At 46.0% G+C, this 25085-nt stretch overlaps 1 protein-coding gene across 1 annotated transcript in view; it reads right to left on the bottom strand.

The window, feature by feature from the left end:
- Positions 1 to 9371: 9371 nt before the first annotated feature.
- Positions 9372 to 25085, bottom strand: part of ZNF395 (zinc finger protein 395) — a 52761-nt gene continuing 37047 nt past the window's right edge. Inside the window, 1 exon segment of the mRNA XM_077812337.1 lies at positions 9372 to 17657. Within this exon segment, the coding sequence (XP_077668463.1) occupies positions 17546 to 17657 (112 nt within the window). The 3' untranslated portion in view covers positions 9372 to 17545.

The following is a 25085-nucleotide window of genomic DNA, read 5'->3' as shown; positions in this document are numbered from 1 at the left end:
CGGTATTGACTATAAACTTCTATTGAAAGTCATGTGTAAATTATTTGAAAATATGCAAGTTCACTAATATTTTTTGCAATCAGTGTGACACATGGCGTTGAACAAAACTTGGCTGCTATGTTTGTGTTTGATTCTACTGGGTGTCTTTGCAGAACTGGTACTGCCATCTGGTGGTTTGAAAAGGGCATGATGAATAAGCAGTAAAGATGAAAACCTTGGTGGATAGCACTATCTAGTGGTGTCATGGCAAAACTATTCAGTCTGTAAGAATAGACAGAGGCTTAAATGAGATTGTAAAGTTAGAAGGTTAAAGTGTACAAGTCACCATCAGTGCTTTGCATACTCTGGCTCATTCGTTCATTTAGATAGGGCATTATTAACTATGCAACCAAAAGGAGGTTTTTGTCAGTGTCAAGGGTTTCTTGTTGCTTTCCAGGTTCATTTTTAGAGTTGCTGGGTATTTCAGACTGTAGCTGACAGTCTTCTTTGCTGGCTGGGTTATCACAGCTGCAAATGCTACTGCTATTTTTCCTCACGAGGTCTGCTAAGGTGTTTGGGAAGAAAAGGGATTCTGTGTGGGTTGTTTGGGTGGTCTGCATTGTTTAAATGAACTGAAGTAGTGGAGTTAGATATGAGTCATGCTACCTGCACAATTTGGATTGTGCTGGCTGGAGTTTTGGGGTATCCTTTCATTTTGATCTTATGGCCACATGAGTGGAATTACTAGACTTCTTCCCTCTCTTTCCTGGTGTCCCTTCACCTTTTTCCTCCTCCTCTCAGAGAGCCTGGGCTCAGAGTGAGCAGGAACAGGCAGAAATGTAGTTCTAACACCTCTCTGGAGGCACCATCAGTTTCTGTAGCATCTATGATTTCACTTGAAGAGTTACGTTTCTAAACTTTCTGATTGTGAAGGAAAATATTTCAAATGTGAACCCAACATAAACTAATGCACTGTTATCTACCTGACCATCCAGGCAGCTATCTAAAAAATATAACCTTGAGGGGTATAAACAGTCTCCATACATATTAAATTACTGTTACCTTGAAGTCTAATGATGTCAAGTTAAGCTGACCCTGAAAGCTAACACTGCCGATCCTTTGAGCCAAAACATCACGCTAATATGCTTAGCTAGAGTGGTTTGATACCATAGAAAGAAGAGAAGGAAAAGATCTTTTATCCATCTGGTGATCTGGAATTAACTATAAAAATAACTACTGATAAAATTTGCAGATGACATAAGAACAGCCATACAGAGCCAGACCAATGGTTCATCTAGCCCAGTATTCTGTCTTCCAACAGTGGCAAATGTCAGGTGCCCCAGAGGGAATGAACAGAACAGGTAACCATCAAGTGATCCATTCCTTGTCGCCCATTCCCAGCTTCTGGCAAACAGAGGCTAGGGACACCATCGCTGCATCCTGGCTAATAGCCATTGACAAAAATTGGCACAGTGGTAAATAATTATGAGTATGTGGACAGTCACACAGAGCAATCTGGATCTCTTGATAAGCTGGGCCCATTCAAAGAGAATGTGCTTGAAAACAGCCAAATGCAAAGTTATATACATCTAGGAACAATAAATGCAGGCCACACCTACAGAATGAGGGGACTGTATCCTGGAAGCAGTGACTCTATGGAGGATTTAGTGGTCACAGTGACAAGCAACTCAACATGATCTCTCAGTATACTGCTCTGGCAAAGAGTGCTAATGTGATCCTTGGATGTATAAAGAAGGAAGCAGTGAGGTGATTTTACCTCTGTATACAGCATTGGTGAGACCAAGACTGGAAGACTGCGAAGAGTTCTAATGTCTACATTTTTTTTAAAGGGTGTAGAAAAATGGATCAGGGTGCAGAAAAGAACCACAAACATTATTTGAGGGCTGGAGAAAGTGCTTTACAGTGAGAGACTTAAAGAACTTGATCTCTTTAGCTTATCAAAGTGATGGAGAAATAACTTTATGGGGAGAAGATACTGGGTACTAAAGGGCTGTTTAATCTAGCGGAGAAAGGCAAAACAAGAACCAATGGCTAGAAGCTGAAATCATACAACTTCGATTTAGGAATTATGCACAAGATTGTAATAGTGAGGGTGATTAACAATTGAAACCCAACTACCAAGGGAAGTGGTGGATTGGCCATCTCTTGATGTCTTCAGATCAAGAATGGAAGCTTTTTGGATGAGATGCTGTAGCTAAACACAAGTTATTGGGTTCAAAACAGGGATAAGTAGGTGAAATGTAGTGGCCTGTGACATACAGGAGGTCAGGCTAGATGTTCTAATGTTCCATTCTGGCCTTAAACTCTATGAATCACTATCTTCTTGGAAAATTGTTTGTGCCAAATTTAAAATTCCTACTAGCTTGCCTTCTCTTACTCATATAGAATGTCTTCCATTTTACTTTCCCCATTGCCCAGATCTGTCGGTTATAATTTGTAATTCACACCTTTACTCCCAATATTCTGAGAATAAATTTATTTCCCTGGCAGAGATGCTTAGGAAGCGGAATTTGATAGTTTTCTTTTTACTCCTTTCTATACTTTTAATATTTTCAAACAGAAAGCCTCCTTACTCTGCCTGCTAATAAGACAGCACAGAGCAGAAGGGAGCTAATGGTTGAATCTGTTGTATTTTTGGTCAGTGAGTTCAGAGTTAATGAGATGCTTATACAACACACTCATGAGTACAATGAAATGCAGGAATAGGGAGCTGGGTTATTAATTTTTCCTAAAGAATGTGGGTTGAGATGGGGAAATATAATGACCAATTTATGCTCCAATCATAGTACTGAAAGGGACCTCAAGAGGTCATCTAGTCCAGTCCCCTGCACTCATGGCAGGACTAAGGGTTATCTAGACCATCCCTGACAGGTGTTTGTCTAACCTGCTCTTAAAAATCTCCAATCTTCTACAACCTCCCTAGGAAATGTATTCCAATGCTTAACTACCCTAACCATTTGGAAGTTTTTCCTAATGTCCAATGTAAACCTCCCTTGCTGCAATTTAAGCCCATTGCTTCTTGTCCTATCCTCAGAGGTTAAGAAGAACAATTTTTCTCCCTCCTCCTTGTAACATCCTTTTATATACTTGAAAACTGTTATGTCCCCTCTCAGTCTTCTCTTCTCCAGCCTAAACAAACCCAATTTTTTTCAGTCTTCCCTCATAGGTCATGTTTTCTAGACCTTTAATCATTTTTGTTGCTCTTCTCTAGACTTTCTCCAATTTGTCCACATCTTTCCTGAAATGTGGGGCCCAGAACTGGACACAATATTCCATCTGAGGCCTAATCAGCACAGAGTAGAGCAGAAGAATTCATTATCGAGTCTTGCTTACAACATTCATGCTAATACAATGCCATATCTGTAGATATTGTAGAATTCCAGAAGAAAATATACCTTGAGTATCAAACTCTTGGTAAAATGCTAGGGTTGCCAAACCTCCAGGATTGGCCTGGAGTCACCAAGAATTAAAGATTAATCTTTAATTAAAGATTATGTCATGTGATTACATCTCCAGGAATATATCCAACCAAAATTGGCAACCCTAATCTTGGCTCAATAGATGGGCTAAATATTAGAGTGACTATAACTAAAATGCCTCACTGTTTATATACTTTGAGCCTGACCAAAACTTATTCTGGTCTCTTGTGAATTTTTTTCCATGTGATGGAGTACAAGTACAATGTCTTTGAACTCTGGGACAGCTTCATGTGCAGGAGGAAAGCTTGGTCAGCACACAGGCACTGGAGAAAGATGAATCCTCAACCCCTGTTAGAATGGTTAAATCAAGTATGAAAGATTGCTGAATAGCACACATTTTTTCAGGCAGCCTAGATGATCTGGTGATCTCTTCTGGCCTTAAACTCTATAGACAAAAAAGGATTGTATTTGTTATTAGCAGATTATTTCAGGAGCTCTAAATCTCCTACCCATTATCTCCTTTCTCAGAACCACCATCCTGCGCTTGTCACTCAGGCCTGTAACCTGGGTGTCATCTTTGACTTGGATCTCTCTCTCTAGGTCAGAGATTTTCAAACTGTTGTGCGTGCCCCCTAGGGAGGCAAAGGAACATTTGTGGAGGGTGAGCGGAGACACCAGGCAGCTCAGGCTTCAGCCCTGTGCAGCGGGGCTTGGTCTTTGGCTTGAGCCCTGCATGTGGGTCTTGGGGAAGGAGCGCCATCTCCACCCCCTGACTCACTTAAGTGAGCCACCCAGCTTATGGGTCAGTGTCAATGCCTCCAAGACCTGTGCTGGCTCCTTGCCCCCCCTCCAGACCATTACACATACCTTCCCCCACCCTGAAAACCCAAGTGGGAGGAGCAGCTATTGGGGTGGTACAATCAAAAATTATAACTCAAAGCAGGGGCTCAGCTCAAAAAGTTTGAAAACCAGTGCTCTAAGTCCTTACTTCCAGGCTATATTTAAGAATTGCAGATTCTTTCTGCATAGCATCTTGAAGGTACAGCCTTTCCTATCCATTCACATAGCTAAAACTCTCATCCATCTCATGTCTCGATTACTCCAATAACCTTCTCTCTGGCCTTTTAAAATGCACTCTTGTCCACTCATATCCATTGAGAATGCTGTGTAAAGACAATTTTCCTAGCCCATCACTTTGATTACGCGATACTTCTCTTTGCATCCCTCCACTGGCTCCCTCTTTATCTATCATATCAAATGTAAGCTACTTGTTCTTCCTTTCAAGGCCCTTCATGACCTGTCTCTACCTTACCTATCATCTGTAGCTCAGTATCAAAAGGTCATAGAATCATAGAATATCAGAGTTGGAAGGGACCTCAGGAGGTCATCTAGTCCAACCCCCTGCTCAAAGCAGGACCAGTCCCCAGTGTTTGCCCCAGATCCCTAAATGGCCCCCTCAAGGATTGAACTCACAACCCTGGGTTTAGCAGGCCAATGCTCAAACCACTGAGCTATCCCTCCCCCCGATCTCCATGATGCATGATTCCATTATCTACTTCTTAAATTATCTACTTCTCAGGCCTCCTGCTCAGGGCAGGTGGAGGGTCCGGGGCTCTCCACAGAGGCCCAGGCTCCCGGGGTGAATCTTAACATAGCCTAGGGTGAGCATACTTCCTGTTTTGGCCAGGACAGTTCCCCTTTTTAAGCCCTGCCCATGGCGTCCCAACTTTTTTGGCAAACTGGCCATTTGTCCCATTTGCTCTTCCCAACTGATGGCCCTGCAGATGACCAGTTGGCAAGAGCAAATGGGACAAATGACCAGTTTTGCCAAAAAGGGTCTTGCGGGGGGAGGGGGGGCGCGGGGGAAGCGTGTGAGCGGCAGGGCTTGGGCCAGCTCCGTGCGGGAATTGCGGGGGGGGGAATCTGGTCACCCTACCACAGCCCAACTCCAGCTTCCGGCCTGGCCAGGGGTGGGGCCCTCAGGGGTAGAAAAGGAGGAGCAGCGGGTGGGGCCACAGTTCCGGCACCATTGGCTCTTCTACTTCTATACGGATTCCGGTGCTCCTGCAGGGGTCCCCAAATTAGCTGTGGACCCTGGGCCCCGTGAGCCTGTGCGTTAATCCATCACTGGGTCCAGCAAACTCTTTGCATAGCTGAGCCAAAGCTCCAAACATGACTACATTTGTTTCCACAATACAAGGCACCTCGTTTGGATATCTGATGGACATACAGATCAAACAACAGTGTCTCTCTCTTTCTCAGTTCCAACCACATCCTTTAGGAATTTTAATTTCACTAGCACACATCCCAGGGCTGGGTACTGGTTATCTCCTAACCCCCATATGGCCAACCTGGATAGGAGCTGCAGGGACTAATGAGTCTGATGCTGCTGGTAAAATGGTTTGTAGATGATAAGTGACCTGAGAGCCATTATGTAGAACAGTGGTACATTCCATTCCCCCAATATTCACTCCAATCTAAGACTTTGATCTCCACAGGCCTACAGTCAAGCCTGGCATAGCTAGAGGCAAAAACTCAGCCTTCACGTTTTTGAGTTGGGGGAAGGTGTTTAGGGGACCCAAGGTGCTCCCTTACCTGGTCTCTCTGAAGTTTCCCACAGTCTTAGTGATGTAGAGGGCCTTAAATATTTCCTCAATCCTGAACCAACCCACAGGATATGGACATCCATGTAGGTAGTGCCCATCTTCTCCACACCAATAACAGAAACGCATGGGCTCCAAGAGGCAGGGGTTTTGCCAGCCCCTATCATTTTCTTGATCCCTGCCTCTCCGGTACAGCTATCCACCTTGTGTTTGCTATTGGGGGCTGAGTTACTCGGCCTCTTGCAGTGGAAGCATTACATTGTTAATTTAACAGCTGTAAAGAGTTCATAGAATTGGGAAGAGGGTGCATTTATTTCATTTTAATTGCACTGCTCTGACAGGGGCCAGTCTCCCAGGTGCTCTCGTATTAGGATAACCACTGCATACAGCACACTTGTTTGCATTTCCTAGAAGAAAGCCTGGAGATGGCCATTCTGGCCCATATTTAAAATGGAAAATATACAGTGGAAGAATGTGAAGAAATGAAGTAGTCCGATAAAGGATGGATGAGCTAAGATACGCTATTCTTGTGAGAATTTGGAGGAGCCCACATCCCATGACATAAATATCAGGAGCATTACTAGTAGCCCCTCAAATGCATTCACCCTGCACTAGGAGGAATCGGTGTCAGAGACAAGAACGTACTCCATGAGGGAAATGTAGTGTAATGGTTTATTGCTAAAGAAAAGTCAATTTGAATTTGCCATTCACGCTCCTCCTAGACCCTCGGTGCAGAGTGAGAGAATCAGCAGTGGCACATCATTTCAGCAGCTGTCCCTTTCTCCTTCTGCTTCTGGTGGCTCCTTCTAGTATTGCTCTCTCCCTTTTCCTTCCTTCAGCGCATTGCCATTTCCCTCACGGTGTTCCTCTCATACACTTTTCCCTACGTCCACCTCATTTTTCCTCACTGCCTAGTTTCTGTGCTTCCCTGTCTCCTCATCCCCCTCCTGTCACTATACTTTCTTCAGACCCTTTCCTCTTTCCGAAGACCTGCCCATTTCTGCCGGTTGTTCCCACATGCCACTAACAACAGATCTGGAGTTGGATTCCAATACTCCCTCTTTTCTCCTCTTAAAGGAATATCACCTAAACCCTGCCAGAGTTTCCACAGCAGTAGAGAGAAGATTCATGTGTTGCATCCCACTGCACGTCCTCATAGTCACATAACTATGGCCTCCCGTACTTAGGCATAATGGGCCCAAAGGCCACAGAAAGACACTGGAGAAAAAGATACTTGACCTTCCTTTGTGACTCCATTCAAGCCAGCTGGCAAAAAACAAAGCAAAAAGTGGGTGGTAAAGCAGAGGGTTTGTTTACAGTGTAGAAAGCTCAGCCAGATTAATTTTTTCCAAAAGGAAATTGTACAGTTGCCTTCAGCCTCTGTGGGACTCTTTGCCAAAGGATGTTGTGAAGGCCAAGCAGAGCTGTCCCTCGGGTATGGTGAATCAGGGTGACCGCCTTGGGCCTCACACTTTGGGGGGCCCTACAGGCGGGGAGGTGAGGCGGTCGGGGTGAGGAGGCGAATGCGGGGGCAAGCAGCCCCCCATTAGAACCTCCCCCCCCCAGTGCCTCCTGCCCACCGGTGGGCCGCACCCATCAGCACCTCCCCCTCCCTTGCAGCATCTACCGCGGATCAGATATTTCGTGGTTTCAGGAGGCGCTGGAGGAGAGGTCAGAGAAGCGAGGGCGCAGCGTGCTCAGAGGAGGGGATGGAACTGGGCGGGGAAGAGGCGGGGTGGGAAGAGGTAGGGCGGTAGCAGGAAGAGGCAGGGTGAGGCCTTGGGGGAAGGGGTGGAGTGGGGGCGGGGCCTGAGCGGAGCCAGGTGGAGCACCCCCTGGCAGATAGGCACCGAGTTTCTAATGTCCCGGGTCTCGCAGCCTCCTAGGGACGGCCCTGGGGCCCAGACCGTAACAGCGTTCAAAAAGAACTAGATAAGTTCATGGAGGATAGGTCCACCCATGGCTATTAGCCAGGATGGGTAGGGATGGTGGCCCTACCCTCTGTTTGCCAGAAGCTGGGAATAGGCGACAGGGGATGGATCACTTGATGATTCCCTGTTCTGTTCATTCCCTCTTGGGCACCTGGCATTGGCCCCTGTCGGAAGACAGGATACTGGGCTAGATGGACCATTGGCCTGACCCAGTATGGCCGTTCTTATGTTCGTAGGGTTTGTTTACAATGTAGAAAGTTCAGCTAGATCTATTTTTTTTCAAAGGAAACGGTAAAGTTGCCTTGAATCTGTATGTCAGGGATGGGGAACCTTTTTTCTATCAGGGGCCATTGACCCATAGGAAAAAAAAAAGTCAGTTACAGGCCACACACAGCCCCATGGGGGGTGGGGATAGGGGCGCAGAGGCTTAGGGCTTCCCCCACAGCAGGACAAACCAGCACTTGCAGCTCCAGCCCCGCAGGGGGGTACGGAGACTTAGGGCTTCCCCTGGGTTCTGGAGTGGGGCCAGAAATGAGGGGTTCAGGATGTGGGAGGGGAATCTGGGCTGAGGCAGGGTGTTGGGTGCAGGAGGGGGTGAGGGTTCTGGCGATGAGGGGTTTGATGTGCAGGAAGAGGCTCCAGGCTGGGGTTGAGGGGTTTGGAAAGCAGGAGTGGGCTCATGGCTGGGACAGGGGGTTGGGGGGTCTGGAAGGGAGTTAGGGTGCGGGAGGGGGTTCCCACCTGGGGCAGGGAGCTCAGGGTGTAGGCTCCGGCCGGGCAGCGCTTACCTCAGGAAGCTTCCAGGTGGCAGCGCAGCGGGACTAAGGTAGGCTCCCTGCCTGCCCCGGCTCCGTGCTACTCCCGGAAGCGGCTGGCCTGTCCAGACCCTAGGCGGAGGAGCGACCAGGCAGTTCTGCCGAGCTGGTGCTGGAGCAGCTCACGGAGCTTCCCGGGCCACAGAGACATGCTGACTGCTTCCGGAACTTGTGCGGAGCTGCTCAGACTTTTAACAGGCTGGCAACCCTAGCTTCCCCCCGCAGAACGAGACAGCGCTCGCGGCTCCAGGCCCGCGGTGGGGCGCCGAGGCTCGAGGCTTCAGGCCTGGAGACTTGCCGCAGGCCGTAGGTTCCCCACCCTTGCGGTATACATAATGGGCGCAATGCAGCTGTCATTCCAGTCTCTTGTCTGCTTTAAAAACTAGGTTAATACAATGTATAAAGAACAAGACTTTTTAGCCAAACAAAAAAGTGGTCTCATGTTAGGAAACATCAAGCTGGAAGAAATGTTCCCTTCAGTGCTCTGGGACATGAGCATCAGGCTAAACAGTGAAACATGTAATAGCTACCCTAGTCCAGGACAGCAAGTTCTCTTGCTTTTTCTTCCTTCTGTACAAGAACAGGTAAAAGGACACAGTCAGATATCAGGCAACTTTTCATTTTATTTCTTATAAAATATATTTTATATTGCTGCTGTAAAAATTACATTTCACATTTTTATTTTATTACAATAAAAAATAATACTTGGAAGACAGCTGAAAAAAGCTCCAATGAGACAGAAATTCACTGATACGGCATATCCCCGTTAAGCTGAATAGCATGCCAAAGAGCAGCTATTGGCAACAAATGTCCCATCCTTTCCACACTTTCTCATATCCCATAACTCCACAAAAAAACAAGTTACACCCTACCCTAGCTTTGTGTATCTACCTGAAGACTTCCCATTTCTTTAATCCAATGGGGGTGTAGAGTGACAGAGTGGGGGGGCGGGGTCACCAGGTGCTGAACTTCACACAACACAACTGCTTTGCTTCTTTTAGGGGTCCAATCTCCCATCAACAATGAAGGGTCACAACGTGTAGGCTGGACACACTCCAGTTAATGCCTAGCAGAAAGGTTCCTATGTACATACATATACATTCACAAAGAGACAATCAGACCAAACGGGTGCATATGGGAGGTGTTTCTTAGCTGAATTCACAGGTCACGGCTACCTAATGTTTGGAGGTTGAGGGGGACTTGCTTAAGATTAGAAAAGCTCTTAAGTATGGAGTCTATGCAAGAGTGACAGAAGGAAAACTTTCAGAGTAACAGCCGTGTTAGTCTGTCTTCGCAAAAAGAAAAGGAGGACTTGTGGCACCTTAGAGACTAACCAATTTATTTGAGCATGAGCTTTCGTGAGCTACAGCTCACTTCATCGGATGCATACCGTGGAAACTGCAGCAGACTTTATATATACACAGAGAATATGAAACAATACCTCCTCCCACCCCACTGTCCTGCTGGTAATAGCTTATCTAAAGTAATCGTCAGGTTAGGCCATTTCCAGCACAAATCCAGGTTTTCTCACCCTCCACCCCCCCACACAAATTCACTCTCCTGCTGGTGATAGCCCATCCAAAGTGACCACTCTTTACACAATGTGCATGATAATGAAGTTAGGCCATTTCCTGCACAAATCTAGGTTCTCTCACTCCCTCACCCCCCTCCAAAAACCCACCCCCATACACACACAGACTCACTCTCCTGCTGGTAATAGCTCGTCCAAACTGACCACTCTCCAAGTTTAAATCCAAGTTAAATCAGAACATCTGGGGGGGGGGGGGGGTAGGAAAAAACAAGCTGTAGCTCACGAAAGCTCATGCTTAGAAGGAAAACTAGAGTCTACCAAGTGTGGTTGGAAGCAAGTTAGAAAATTAGGCGGAGAAAAGCAAAGAAGGAAAAAAAAAAAATTTTTTAAATCTTGCTGTGTCATTTCTGCCAACAAAAAAAGTGTAAAAAATAAAATTAAAAAATACGTGCACCAGCTGTTCCAACAAAAAAAAAAACACCCACATATAAAACAACCACCATATTGTTAAGAACTATTTTGTCCAATTAAATCTGTACCGCAAAAGCCCTCAAAATAAAGTGTAAGAATCCCCCATCCCCTTTCAAATCTTTTAAAAAACACTGATACAAAATATTCCTATGTAAGATGTTTTTTTCTTTATTATGATTAAGTAAGTGCTCTTCATTTTGGAATCAGGCATTGCAAGATGGCTATGTGTACAAACAAAGGTGCTGCAAGATAGGGAAAAAAAGCCAGTGGACAGTATTTAGTGTGTGTTAGTGGTGTAATACTTCTCTTCTGCCTACCTTCCTCCCATCTCACACACGCCTGTGATACCAGGCAATAGCAGACAGATTCTGCATTCCTCTCTGGCCTAAGAGTTTGTGCAGCTTAGCGAGGGTATACGGTATACCACATGCTTCTATAGGTGACTGCTTATTCCAAAGTCATTTACACTTTTTAAAAAAAATCACATTTAACAAAAGCAAAATGTTATTTTTTTCAAAACCCAATCTTCTGTCAGCAAAAAAATTATCCTTGAAATAAACATATATATAACACATACAAATGTTTGGGTTGAGGACTCTGGATTGTTCAAGGCCAGTTACTGAGGGGTGAACCTTAAAGAGGCTCATAGGATTGGTTTGATCAGCACCCGTGTGTCTGGATGCATATTTTAATTTCCTGAGTGACCCAGATTGACCTCATGAATTGCAGGGTCCTAAGCAAGAGAAGGGCCCCAAGAGTCCCAGAGAAAGAGAGGGAAGGGTGGTCAGGGTGAGTTTGTGTCCTGTTCCTCCAATCTCACGGCTGGAGAGAGAGATGAGACTACAATCAGTAAACTGCTAAGATGGCTTCATTTGAAGTCTGCAAATTGTACTAAAAATGTCATAAAATAGGCTCTCTAAGAAGATTTCTGGACCTCTCCACTTCCTGAAAGACACAATGGGTCCAATGATTAGGGTGCTAGCCTGTAACTCAAAAGACTTGGGGGTTCAATTCCTTGCTCCACCACAAACCCTCCCATGAGTTAGGGGCTTCTGAAAAATCCCAGTAGGTGCCTATATCTGGATCTTTAGAAATCTGGCCCTTAGTCTCCCTGGATCAGATGTATGCAAGTGCCTAACTCCCAGTGAAATCAATGGGAATTAGATGGTGTCATGGGGTGCCTGGGCCCCTTTAAGGGGGAGCTGGTCTGCACCTGGGCTAACTGCCCTGGGCTGAGGCTGATCGGAGAAGTTCAGCAAAGAAGGTTTTAATGAACAGCTGGACAGCTTGAGTGACCCTACTGGTTACACCTGGAGAGGGCATGGTCAGGTAGGGAGGAGAGGAACTTAGAGGAAATGCAGGGTGGAACCCTCTCCGGGGTGGAGAGTCTGAAGAAGGACCTTGATATAGATCCCTCAAGTTGTCACACCCTGTATCTGTACAACTTGCAACTTCTGGTTGATACTACAAAGTTACTATGAAGTGGTTGCCATGAAAAATGCTGTATCACAAATGCTCCTCCAGCTATGCGTATCCACTGTGGGCTAAGCAGAGCTGTATCACATCCTCTTAGTAGACCAGATACAACAGAAGGTCCTTAGAACTTATTAAGTGATAACACCTTGGAACAGTGGGTGAGTTTAGGCCTGGGGCGGGGAAGGGGGGGAGAAAGTGGGGGGAATAAACCCAAACAGTTTTACTCTACCTCTCTGAAGGAAGGAACAAGAAGTGGAGAGTGGAAAATTACCAAGCAGAACAAAGATACCTAGGTGTTAATGCTAGCCTTTAAAAAACACAGAGGTTGGGTGGGTCAGGAGAAGATTGAGAGACACAGGATGTTTGGGAAGAAAGAAGGAAAGACATGGATCAGCCAAGGTGAAAGTACTAGTAACTGAGCTGGGAAGAAGACTCCATGTTTCAGAACGTAAGGGTCCACAGCAGAAGGACCTGGTTGGCCCCAGAGGCTCTGACCCCAGCCCAAATAATGCCCTGGTGAAGAAACTGAGAAATGAGCATAGGTTTTGTTATTTTTGTATGGACCTGTGTATTTCTTGTATGATTCAGTAAAGAGCAACAGCGTTCTAGAACTCTGGGCAAAGTGTCTATTATGTGTCACAACTTTTATGTGTCCCCTGAGAGGGTTGAATGGTAACCCAGAAGGCTCATATTTTTGGTGCGGTTTTGGGAGAGGGGATCTTTAAGCTACAAGGGGAGTCTATGGTGTCTCAGCATTGGTTCCAGGCGCTGGGTAGTGGATGGCGAGGTCACAGCTCTCCCGAGGGAGTGTTAAGAGGATCTGTGCTCCAAAAGTATGCGTAGGGATCTCAAGATTGGAACATCTGGGGATCAAGAAGGTTGATCATAGCATCTGCTGAGGTGACCAAATTTGTGACAGGGGGAAAAGCGGAATAAACTGCAGAAGCCACAATTAACTATAGCCATGCCCCCTCCCCACCCACCCGGGGGGGGGGGGGGCGGGAAGAGGACTTGGGGCCCTGCAGGTCAGTATCATGACAATAGGTCAGAGGACTAAAGGGAACTGGAAGAGAGAGACTGAAATCTCAAACTCATAGGGCTGGAAGTGAGTTGCTGTTACTGTTTCACTTGCTGTCACTCGGTGAAGAGACTGGAAATGAAGACCCCAGGTGGGGCAGAAGACTTTTTGGTTCACTATGTTTGTTTTAATACTGATGAAGGACATTAAGAACACATGCCCCAAAAGGGGTGGGACTCTAGAGGGAGGCAGCCAGAGGGCCAAGTACCCCACGACATGAGAGAGATGACACCACCACAAGAGGGCACTCCAGGATGGTGAAAGACAACAACGCCACAAGGGAGCGCTCTGGGATGGTGAGCCCCATAACAGGCATCTAACACATTTAGAAACCTGGCTCTCTGTGTCTCAATTCCTTACCTATAAAATAGGAACCCGAGCACTACTCTACCTCACAGAGGTGTTGCGAGGAAAAATACATTAAAGATTATGAGGTGCTCAGATACTATAATAATGAGGGATGAAAACCTTAAACAGCAGACCCAGGAATAAGAGATGAGGCATTTCTCTGGTTCCAGAACTGGGAATAAAAAACAACTAATAATATCAGAAACTGAACTTTTTGGGCCTCAAAAGAGACTTCTATTTGAATTGCAGGCAATGGTTCTAGTCAGTTTTACTTTACCCTTCCATAACTCGAGTGCAAAAACACAGAAGCACTTGCATGCAAGTAAGCAGCATCCAACATCAAGAGTTCAAACTGGGAGACAAGAGGTTTCCTTTCATAATTTTATCAATGGGCCCAGGTGCCAGCCTTAAAGGAAAACTGCAGTGTAACCCAAGAGATAGTTTAACCACTGCATTTGAGAGTTATGTATGCAATTCCGCAATCCTTTCTCATGTGAGTAGTCCCACTGCAGTGCTGAGGTCACTGGGAGTACTCAAACAAGCACTTCAAGAGTAGGCCCCAAGTGCCTGAAATACAATAAAGACGAATTATTAATAAACAGAAAGGTGCATTGGCAGGTTAGGATTCAGCCAATTCAAGTCAAGTAAAAACAGCTGGAAATTAGACTGTTTTAAAGGTTTGTGGGCTTTTACATTGTTTTTGAAACGGAAACATTTAAAAATAAATAGAATATATTTTAGAATGGCCCAATTTTCACCTATGTCCTGTGAGGGGTTCAAGTAGTACCCTGGCTGCTGTGAAGCACAATTCTTCACCATGAAAATGGCAGCCCCAACTGACTATCATCAACCCCTTTCTCTGAATGGTACTTTTTAGGCGAGCAACCACTATGTCTGAAATCTCTTTTGAAATTTCATTCTTTTCCAGTATTTAGTAAAATATTAAGCCCCAGGGAGGTATAACAACACCTGATATGACAAACCACTGCAGTATTCCTTTAAAGGTCACCTATATAGAACAGTTCAGCAACTTGTCTGCTTTCATAATCCACATTTCTCACATCAGACTAAGACAGTGGATCTCAAACTGCTAGCTCTTTATGGTGGTCATCAGAGTAAGAGTCACAGTGGAGGGACTAAAGTGTAAGAGAGGGCCTCTTACGAACTCCTTCCTTCATAAAGTATCTGAACCGCAGTCACTGAAGTCAACTGAAAGACTCCCATTGTTTTCAATGGACTTTGCATCAGACCCACATGGACCCAGCTAGAGAACCTGACCCTACTGAATCAGACCTAGATGATTCCATTGGCTCAGAATCAGTGGACTAAGTAAAAAAACAAACAAATAGGGAGACACACTCACTTTGTTCCTGCTTCCCATAGGCCAATTTGGCAACCACCAATTTAACAGCGAGCAGAAGACTGGGTTCTAAAACAATATACTGTATATATGTATAAAATTACAAAAAAATACCAACAAGCACCCCCATATATAACCCCTTTGACTGCACCACCTGCCCCTTTATCAACCAGGCTCACGTTGATCCAGGAGGAAATAACACCCTCCTGGTCACATGAATTGTTTTTACAAAGAAAGTGTAGTCAATCCTATGGTCCTTAAAAATACACCAGGCTTGTTTCTGCCTTGCCCATGGGTTGAGCTCTGCAGTTTATGGCCTACGATTATCAAAAACGCAGCAAAAAGTCCAATGATCCCCTTCCCACCCACTCCCATTAATACAAAACCCTCAACTCTGACTGCAGCCGAGTTACGCACAACATGGACCACATGGCTCGTGTGTAGCTGCCATTTTGTATTTACAAACAGAACAGACTTCACAGCGCCAGTATTCTCTGCACAACAGAGTGTAGCATTTGAATGGCTTTAGTGACGGGGCATTCCTTGCCCTGTTAAGAGAAACCAGGACTCCTTAGTGACTGTGACAGAGCACTTCTGTGACACCCGTTGAGTTCAACACGATCAAAATGGCACCCTCTGGGGGCAGTGTCCCAGTCAACCTGCACTGCTACCATCGCATACTGTACTGAGTTCAATGATGGAAACACCACTGACTCCCCAAGACACAAAATGGGGACGTATAGAACAAAATTCTTTGCCTCTGTGCTCCAAGGCCACACAGTGAGATGGACAGAGACACTGATATTAGCAACCTGGTCGCCAGGGTCCTGTCCATGCAGGGCCAAGCTTCCACAGGACAGCTTATTGTGCCATGGGATGCACTCTGCTGCTCCTCACAGCAGCTGCAATGTGTGTGCTGGTATTGTGGCTGGACTGCACTTGCTGCCAAGTGGCTTTTCACAGCTCAGACAGTAGATTGGGCACTTCCTACATGTGGCTGATCAGCCATGAGTGCAAAGACCAAAAACAATAAAAACTGGACCTGACTGCTGGTGGTGGATTAAATGGTGCTCTTCTCCAAAATCAGAGGGGCCTCTGGAACCTTTGATCTTTCCCTCCAGCTCCCCCCGCAATTCCAGAAAGACTCCTTGGGCTTGATTCTTCTCTTATTTAAACCTGTGCAAGTCAGGAGTAACTCCACTGAAGTTACACTGCTATAAGTGAGAATCAGGCAAACAGGGATAAATTCTACCCCCAGAGGACAGTAAACTGTACACAATGACAGATCAACTCAGAAACATTTGAATCATGTAAAAAGAATATGAATTTTTAAAAAATGAAAGCCAGAAAGCTGGGTTCAGACATCTTTCACAATTCAGGATTTCATAACATACGTATCTATGACGCTGATTCAGCAAATGACATAAGCACGTGCTTATCTTTAAGCATGCAAGTAATCCCAACTCATTCAGCATGTACTTTAGTCCCACTGATTGCAACATAATGTAAAAATGTATGTAAGCATTTTGCTGAATTGGGGCCTAAATTTTTGTGTGTCCACCCTTTCTAGTCCTCTTGGGTTAACAATATTGATCCTGCCAACTTCGCAGAAAGCTACATCAGGTTTCAAAATAAAAACTCATTCCCTGTAGGTTAAAGAGACACTGTGAGACCCAAAAAATAGGTTTTTCAAAGAAATACATTGTTTTCATGAATCTAACAAAAAAATTAGTTTTGTTTTAAAAAAATTTGTTTTTAATTAAAAGATAAAAATATATGTAGATGTTTATTTTAAGATTTCAACATTGCTGATGCAGCTGTATCAGAACACATAAATACCAGGAAGTGAAACTGACCAGAGACATAGCAAGTCCAGCTTTAATGTCAGAGCTGAGAGGTGTAAAAAGTAAACACAGTATCATTGGTAAAAAGCAAAGGAAAGAACTTTAAATTCCTCCCATTCCAATAATTTAAGGTGTTACTAGTAAAACATGAACATCATTTTCCTTTTTTAAGCTATGATTGTTATTCTGACAGTGCCCTTTAAACTACAGCAGACTTTGAGCTTTCTAGCCAGTCACGTAACAGAGAGAGAGATGATCCTCACCTCCTTATCCCAGCTACTGACCTGAAAGTTCAGTAGACTGTACTGTTGAGCTGGGAGATCAGTAAAGAGCTTTGGTCCCTGGATCACCAAATAACAAGTCTGCTGTGAACACCAAGCAACCAGCTTTCTTTCTTTCCCTCCCTATTTTTACTATAAAATAGGAGGACTTTTTTTTTTTTTTTTTACGTTTGTAAAAAACCCACAGAAAGTGTAAAAAATTAATAAATCCAGCTGACATACAATATACAGAACTTGGAATTTACACACAGCTCTTGAGATCTCTGCTGAAGCCACAGGAGATAGATACCTCCAAGTTTGCTGTGCCCTGGTTGCAGCAATGACCAACTTTGGGAGCTCTCGGCTGAGAGAGAGAGAGAAATTCAATACTCCTGAAATGTTCATGTGCTCAGTCCAGGAATCGCTGGCAGGCCTTTTTCCACCGGCAGGCCGTGCACCACTGGTCTCGGTGCTCAATTCCATACACTTTACGGCATTTCTTGGCTTCGCCACGGACTTTTCTGCAGAGTAACAAAAATAACCGAGACGGTGACATGGTTATTAAAGCATTACAGAGCTCAGGGGAGAAGAGAGCATGTGCAACGCAATGCAAGGTTGAGCTAAACCTGAGGAGGAAGCCCCAGTGTGAACAAAGCATTAGACGTTCCCAGTAGAGAGCAACCCTGCAATAGCAGAGGGATGGGCTGAACCCACAGTAACATCTCTTGCTTATGTGGCAGCTTCTAGAATTCTAAGGGCTTGTCTGCACTTGAAATGTCACAGCATTGCAGCTGCAACTACACTCCTAGAGCACTTCAGTGTAGACACCACCCATGCTGACAGGAGGGATCCTCCCACAGGTGTAGGTAATCCACCTCCCCGAGAGTTCTCCGCAAGAGTTCTTCTGTTGACCGAGCACTGCCTACACCGGGGCTTAGGTCAACTTAACTAAGTCTCTCAAGGGTGTGGATTTTTCACACCCCTGAGTGACGCAGCTGGGTTGACCTAACTTTTTGGTGCAGACCAGGCCTACGTCAAAGGGCTGTTCCCATCCTGAGGGAGTCCAAAGAAAGTGGAAGTTTAAACCAAAGCGTTTCCTTCTTTTCTTTTGGACTGTTTTCAATCAAGAATCAGCAATACTAGCCATCTCCACAGCACCATTATTAGAATGCTAATAGAGAGGAAGGCTGGTCTTATTGTTAAGGTACCGGACTGAGATTCAAAAGATTGAGAGTCAATTCACAGCTCTGCCACAGGCTCCATGTGTGATCCATGGCAAACCACTTGATCTGTGTTGTGAATTCCCCATTTGTAAAATGGGGATAACAACACTTCCTTTCTCCCACGCTTTATTTCTCATCTATTTAAACCATAAGCTCTTTGGGGCAGGGACTGTCTCTTACTATGTGTATTATGCACAGTGCCTATGCATAATAGCTGATCTTAGTTGGGGCAAATAATTCAAATACAGAATAATACCCGCTTTCATTCTGAAGAGTCACAAGCAGCAGACAAACTACATACAGAGTTCAGTCATCCACCATTTAAATGCAGTCACCTCTGGGGTGGAATGTGGAAGCTACTCTGAACCAGCAGCGCTACATAAGAGTTTTTAGAAGGAGAAATGAAGAACAGTGTCCCCAGTTATTCAGTATTTAGGCAAAGCTATTACATGCAGACAGCAAAGAGGAAGAAGTATACAACAGGTTGGTGGATTGAATGGACATACTGGAACAGTTATGGACCTGACCTAAATTAGACTGTATAAAAGCCAGTCAGCCAGTCAGCTGCGAACCAGCTGAGCAGCGAACAGCAGAGCAGCTAACAGAGGGAGTTTGCCTGGGAGTTCCCCAGGGAGAGCCTGCTGAGGCTTACATCTTGCCGGCTTCTCTGAGAAGTTACTACAACTCCTGAGTGAGCTCGTAGAAGGAAGATAATATGGATGGGGGGTGTTCAGCTGTTGTGACCTGCACTGGATGTACCATGTTTGTCTTTCTTCCACAGGACAGAAGCGACTTTGTCTGTACAAAGTGCAAGCTGGTCTCCATATTGGAAGAGAATATTGGAGAAATGAGTATCGACCCTGCATTGCATAAGAGAAACTGAAGATTTCCTGGACAGACGTCAGGATATGCTTCTACGGGCACAACGTTCTGAAGACTCAGAGCAGGCTGCGCAGCAGGGACAGGAGGACGGTGAATAAATTTAGCAGCATGTGACCTCCGGAAGAAGAAAGGGGAGCATCCCTGTACCAGCAGGGCAGATACAGGTAAGTAACCGTTTTCATGTTTTCTCCGCAGGTACTAATGCGGAGAGTGGACCAGATGATACATCTGAGGGAAGGAAACAGAAGGAGACTCTGCCGATTGGAAGGCATGAGATGCGCTGTCCTAGGGTTGGGGGTTCCACGACCACCTCTCCCAAGAGAAGGAGGCGGGTGGTGGTGGTTGGGGACTCTCTCCTCAGGGGGACTGAGTCATCTATCTGCCGCCCTGACTGGGAAAACCGAGAAGTCTGCTGCTTGCCAGGAGCTAGGATTCACGATGTGACAGAGAGACTGCCAAGACTCATCAAGCCCTCGGACCGCTACCCCTCCCTGCTTCTCCACGTGGGCACCAATGATACTGCCAAGAATGACCTTGAGCGGATCACTGCGGACTACATGGCTCTGGGAAGAAGGATAAAGGAGTTTGAGGTGCAAGTGGTGTTCTCGTCCATCCTCCCCGTGGAAGGAAAAGGCCTGGGCAGAGACCGTTGAATCGTGGAAGTCAATGAATGGCTATGCAGGTGGTGTCGGAGAGAAGGCTTTGGATTCTTTGACCATGGGATGATGTTCCAAGGAGGAGTGCTAGGCAGAGACGGGCTCCACCTTAAGAAGAGAGGGAAGAGCATCTTTGGAAGCAGGCTGGCTAACCTAGTGAGGAGGTTCACTGGGGGAAGGAGACCAAAGCCCTGAGTTAAGTGGGGAAGTGGGATACCGGGAGGAGGCACGAGCAGGAGCGCGTGAGAGGGGAGGGCTCCTGCCTCATACTGAGAAAGAGGGGCGATCAGCGAGTTATCTCAAGTGCCTATACACAAATGCAAGAAGCCTGGGAATCAAGCAGGGAGAATTGGAAGTCCTGGCACAGTCAAGGAATTATGATGTGATTGGAATAACAGAGACTTGGTGGGATAACTCACATGACTGGAGTACTGTCATGGATGGATATAAACTGTTCGGGCAGGGCAGAAAAGGTGGGGGAGTTGCACTGTATGTAAGGGAGCAGTATGACTGCTCAGAGCTCAAGTATGAAACTGCAGAAAAACCTGAGAGTCTCTGGATTAAGTTTAGAAGTGTGAGCAACAGGGGTGATGTCATGGTGGGAGTCTGCTATAGACAACCGGACCAGGGGGATGAGGTAGACGAGGCTTTCTTCCGGCAACTCGCAGAAGTTACTAGATCGCACGCCCTGGTTCTCATGGGAGACTTCAATCACCCTGATATCTGCTGGGAGAGAAATACAGCAGTGCACAGGCAATCCAGGAAATTTTTGGAAAATGTAGGGGACAATTTCCTGGTGCAAGTGCTGGAGGAACCAACTAGGGGCAGAGCTCTTCTTGACCTGCTGCTCACAAACCGAGAAGAATTAGTAGGGGAAGCTAAAGTGGATGGGAACCTGGGAGGCAGTGACCATGAAATGGTCGAGTTCAGGATCCTGACACAGGGAAGAAAGGAGAGCAGCAGAATATGGACCCTGGACTTCAGAAAAGCAGACTGACTCTCTCAGGGAACTGATGGGCAGGATCCTTTGGGAGAATAACATGAGGGGGAAAGGAGTCCAGGAGAGCTGGCTGTATTTTAAAGAATCCTTATTGAGGTTACAGGGACAAACCATCCCGATGTGTAGAAAGAATAGTAAATATGGCAGGCGACCAGCTTGGCTTAACAGTGAAATCCTTGCTGATCTTGAACACAAAAAAGAAGCTTACAAGAAGTGAAAGATTGGACAAATGACCAGGGAAGAGTATAAAAATATTGCTCGGGGATGCAGGATTGAAATCAGGAAGGCCAAATCACACCTGGAGTTGCAGCTAGCAAGGGATGTTAAGAGTAACAAGAAGGGTTTCTTCAGGTATGTTAGCAACAAGAAGAAAGTCAAGGAAAGTGTGGGCCCCTTACTGAATGAGGGAGGCAACCTAGTGACAGAGGATGTGGAAAAAGCTAATGTACTCAATGCTTTTTTTGCCTCTGTCTTCACGAACAAGGTCAGCTCCCAGACTGCTGCGCTGGGCAGCACAGCATGGGGAGGAGGTGACCAGTCCTCTGTGGAGAAAGAAGTGGTTCGGGACTATTTAGAAAAGCTGGACGAGCACAAGTCCATGGGGCCGGATGCGTTGCATCCGAGAGTGCTAAAGGAGTTGGCAGATGTGATTGCAGAGCCATTGGCCTTTATCTTTGAAAACTCATGGCAATTCGGGGAAGTCCCGGATGACTGGAAAAAGGCTAATGTAGTGCCCATCTTTAAAAAAGGGAAGGAGGAGGATCCGGGGAACTACAGGCCAGTCAGCCTCACCTCAGTCCCTGGAAAAATCATGGAGCAGGTCCTCAAGGAATCAATTCTGAAGCACTTAGAGGAGAGGAAAGTGATCAGGAACAGTCAGCATGAATTCACCAAGGGCAAGTCCTGCCTGACTAATCTAATTGCCTTCTATGACGAGATAACTGGCTCTGTGGATGAGGGGAAAGCAGTGGACGTGTTGTTCCTTGACTTTAGCAAAGCTTTTGACACTGTCTCCCACAGAATTCTTGTCAGCAAGTTAAAGAAGTATGGGCTGGATGAATGCACTATAAGGTGGGTAGAAAGTTGGCTAGATTGTTGGGCTCAACGGGTAGTGATCAATGGCTCCATGTCTAGTTGGCAGCCGGTGTCAAGTGGAGTGCCCCAAGGGTCGGTCCTGGGGGCAGTTTTGTTCAATATCTTCATAAATGATCTGGAGGATGGTGTGGATTGCACTCTCAGCAAATTTGCAGATGACAATCAACTGGGAGGAGAGGTAGATAAGCTGGAAGGCAGGGATAGGATACAGAGGGACCTAGACAAATTAGAGGATTGGGCCAAAAGAAATCTGATGAGGTTCAACAAGGACAAGTGCAGAGTCCTGCACTTAGGAAGGAAGAATCCCATGCACTGCTACAGACTAGGGACTGAGTGGCTCGGCAGCAGTTCTGCAGAAAAGGACCTAAGGGTGACAGTGGACGAGAAGCTGGATATGAGTCAACAGTGTGCCCTTGTTGCCAAGAAGGCCAATGGCATTTTGGGATGTATACGTAGGGGCACTGCCAGCAGATCGAGGGACGTGATCGTTCCCCTCTATTCGACATTGGTGAGGCCTCATCTGGAGTACTGTGTCCAGTTTTGGGTCCCACAGTACAGGAAGGATGTGGAAAAATTGGAAAGAGTCCAGCGGAGAGCAACAAAAACGATTAGGGGACTGGAACACATGACTTATGAGGAGAGGCTGAGGGAACTGGGATTGTTTAGTCTGCAGAAGAGAAGAATGAGGGGAGATTTGATAACTGCTTTCAACTACCTGAAAGGGGGTTCCAAAGAGGATGGATCTAGACTGTTTTCAGTGGTAGCTGATGACAGAACGAGGAGTAATGGTCTCAAGTTGCAGTGGGGGAGGTTTAGGTTGGATATTAGGAAAAACTTTTTCACTAGGAGGGTGGTGAAGCACTGGAATGGGTTACCTACGGAGGTGGTGGAATCTCCTTCCTTAGATATTTTTAAGGTCAGGCTTGACAAAGCCCTGGCTGGGATGATTTAGTCGGGGATCGGTCCTGCTTTGAGCAGGGGGTTGGACTAGATGACCTCCTGAGGTCCCTTCCAACCCTGATATTCTATGAGTCTATGATTCTATAGCAGGGTGGGAAGCTCTGATGGCTTCACCTGAAGGCTAGACTCCAGAAATCTGAGAACCAAGGTATGATACAGTGGAGATCCGTTATTATTTATAAAGTGCCACACACAGCTCCATGCCAGAGCTGGGGCTGGCAGAAAGCACGTCATTTTCCTTTTTTAAACAGGAACAAGAAGGAAGGGGGCAGAGGACAGCAACTGACCCCTCAGGTTTGGGGCCCCAGAGCAACAGGAGCCTTCTGGGATGGGGATGGATGATACTGAGGCTACTGTAGAAGATTCTCACACAGCTTTTGAAATACGGAAGGGCCAGCTCTGGTCTTTGCTGAGGAAGGGCCCCAGGGTAACCCTGGACTAAGGAGGAATGCACCTGGTCTCCTGAACATGTGAAGTCTTCTTGGGGTTTTCTCAGGAACATGGGGCAATTCCCCTGCAGGGCACTAACCTACTCAGGGGACCACAAGTGTAGACCCCGGCCCAACGTAGAGTTATGCAGGTGTGACAGCACCAGGCCTATCACCTGGATGCACATTAGACATGTCTGGGTTAGTCTGTTAACATCTTGTACAAGGCTAAAGAGGTTGGGTTGAAAAGACCTATTCAGGCAGAAGCCCCAGCAAGGAGGCTATGCAGACTGGAGGGGTGATTAGGCTTTAACCAATACAAAATAGCCACAGGAGAAGATTATAAGCCTCTAAAACGTCCCCATTAACATCTCACCATCCTAGATCACCCAGTCCCAGAGCATCCATGATTTCTACAGTGCCCAAAAGCACGCTGAGCACCTCAGAAGAGCATATCAAAAGACAAGGTGCTGATGCCAGGTTCCAAGCTAGCCAGGGACATGACACAGGAAGGACAAGGTCTGTAGTGAGGTCATGGGGTACCTCAGTTTGGGTACGTGCATCAGGAGATTTCATTACCTATCATTCTTATTATTTTAGTTCATGCTTCTTGTAAGCCAGGTGGTCAAGGGAGTTCAAAGGGAGGCTCCTAAGCCAGGAGGGGTTGGTGGCTTGGTTAACAGGGATTGGCAGAGTGTTCTAAGCAGGGTTTGCATGGAAGTGGCTTAGGAAATACAAGGCTGTCCTCCTTTGCAGAATGGAGGAGACAGGAGGAAACTTGATAGGAGACAGGTTTCAGAGTAACAGCCGTGTTAGTCTGTATTCGCAAAAAGAAAAGGAGTACTTGTGGCACCTTTGAGACTAACCAATTTATCTGAGCATAAGCTTTCGTGAGCTACAGCTCACTTCATCGGATGCATACTGTGGAAAGTGTAGAAGATCTTTTTATACACACAAACCATGAAAAAATGGGTGTTTACCACTACAAAAGGTTTTCTCTGCAAAAGGTTTTCTCTGGCCCAACTTGATTATCATACACATTGTAAGGAGAGTGATCACTTTAAATAAGCTATTACCAGCAGGAGAGTGGGTTGGGGGGAGAGAAAACCTTTTGTAGTGGTAAACACCCATTTTTTCATGGTTTGTGTGTATAAAAAGATCTTCTGTACTTTCCACAGTATGCATCCGATGAAGTGAGCTGTAGCCCACGAAAGCTTATGCTCAAATAAATTGGTTAGTCTCTAAGGTGCCACAAGTCCTCCTTTTCTTTTTGGTAGGAGACAAGGCCAGAGATCTGGGCCAGGGCAGAAGTGAGTCAATAATAATTGGCACCTGGACAGCACTTTCTCTCTGGGGATATCAAAGAACTCTGAGGACATTATTTGTTACCGCAGCTACCCATGGAGCAGCACCCCACAGTGGGAGGCGCCATGCAAACACAGAACAAAGAGATGGCCGCTGCTCCAAAGAGCTTAGCCTCAGAAAGTTTCTGGGAAATTATTATTATTATCATCCTCATTCTGGAGATGGGGAAACTGAGGCACAGAGAAGTTAAGTGATTTGCCCAGGATCACAGAGAGTCTGTTGCACAGTTGGGAAGAGAACCCAGGACTTCAGATATTCAGTCCCATGTTTCCCCCAAAAGGACAGTTACAACCATCTTTTATACCACCTAAAAGATTGTCAAACAAGAAGTTTTTCCATC

Source organism: Eretmochelys imbricata, chromosome 3, assembly GCF_965152235.1.
Source record: "Eretmochelys imbricata isolate rEreImb1 chromosome 3, rEreImb1.hap1, whole genome shotgun sequence".
In the NCBI taxonomy this organism is placed as follows: Eukaryota; Metazoa; Chordata; order Testudines; family Cheloniidae; genus Eretmochelys; species Eretmochelys imbricata.
This window is presented reverse-complemented; position numbering and strand designations above follow the sequence as displayed.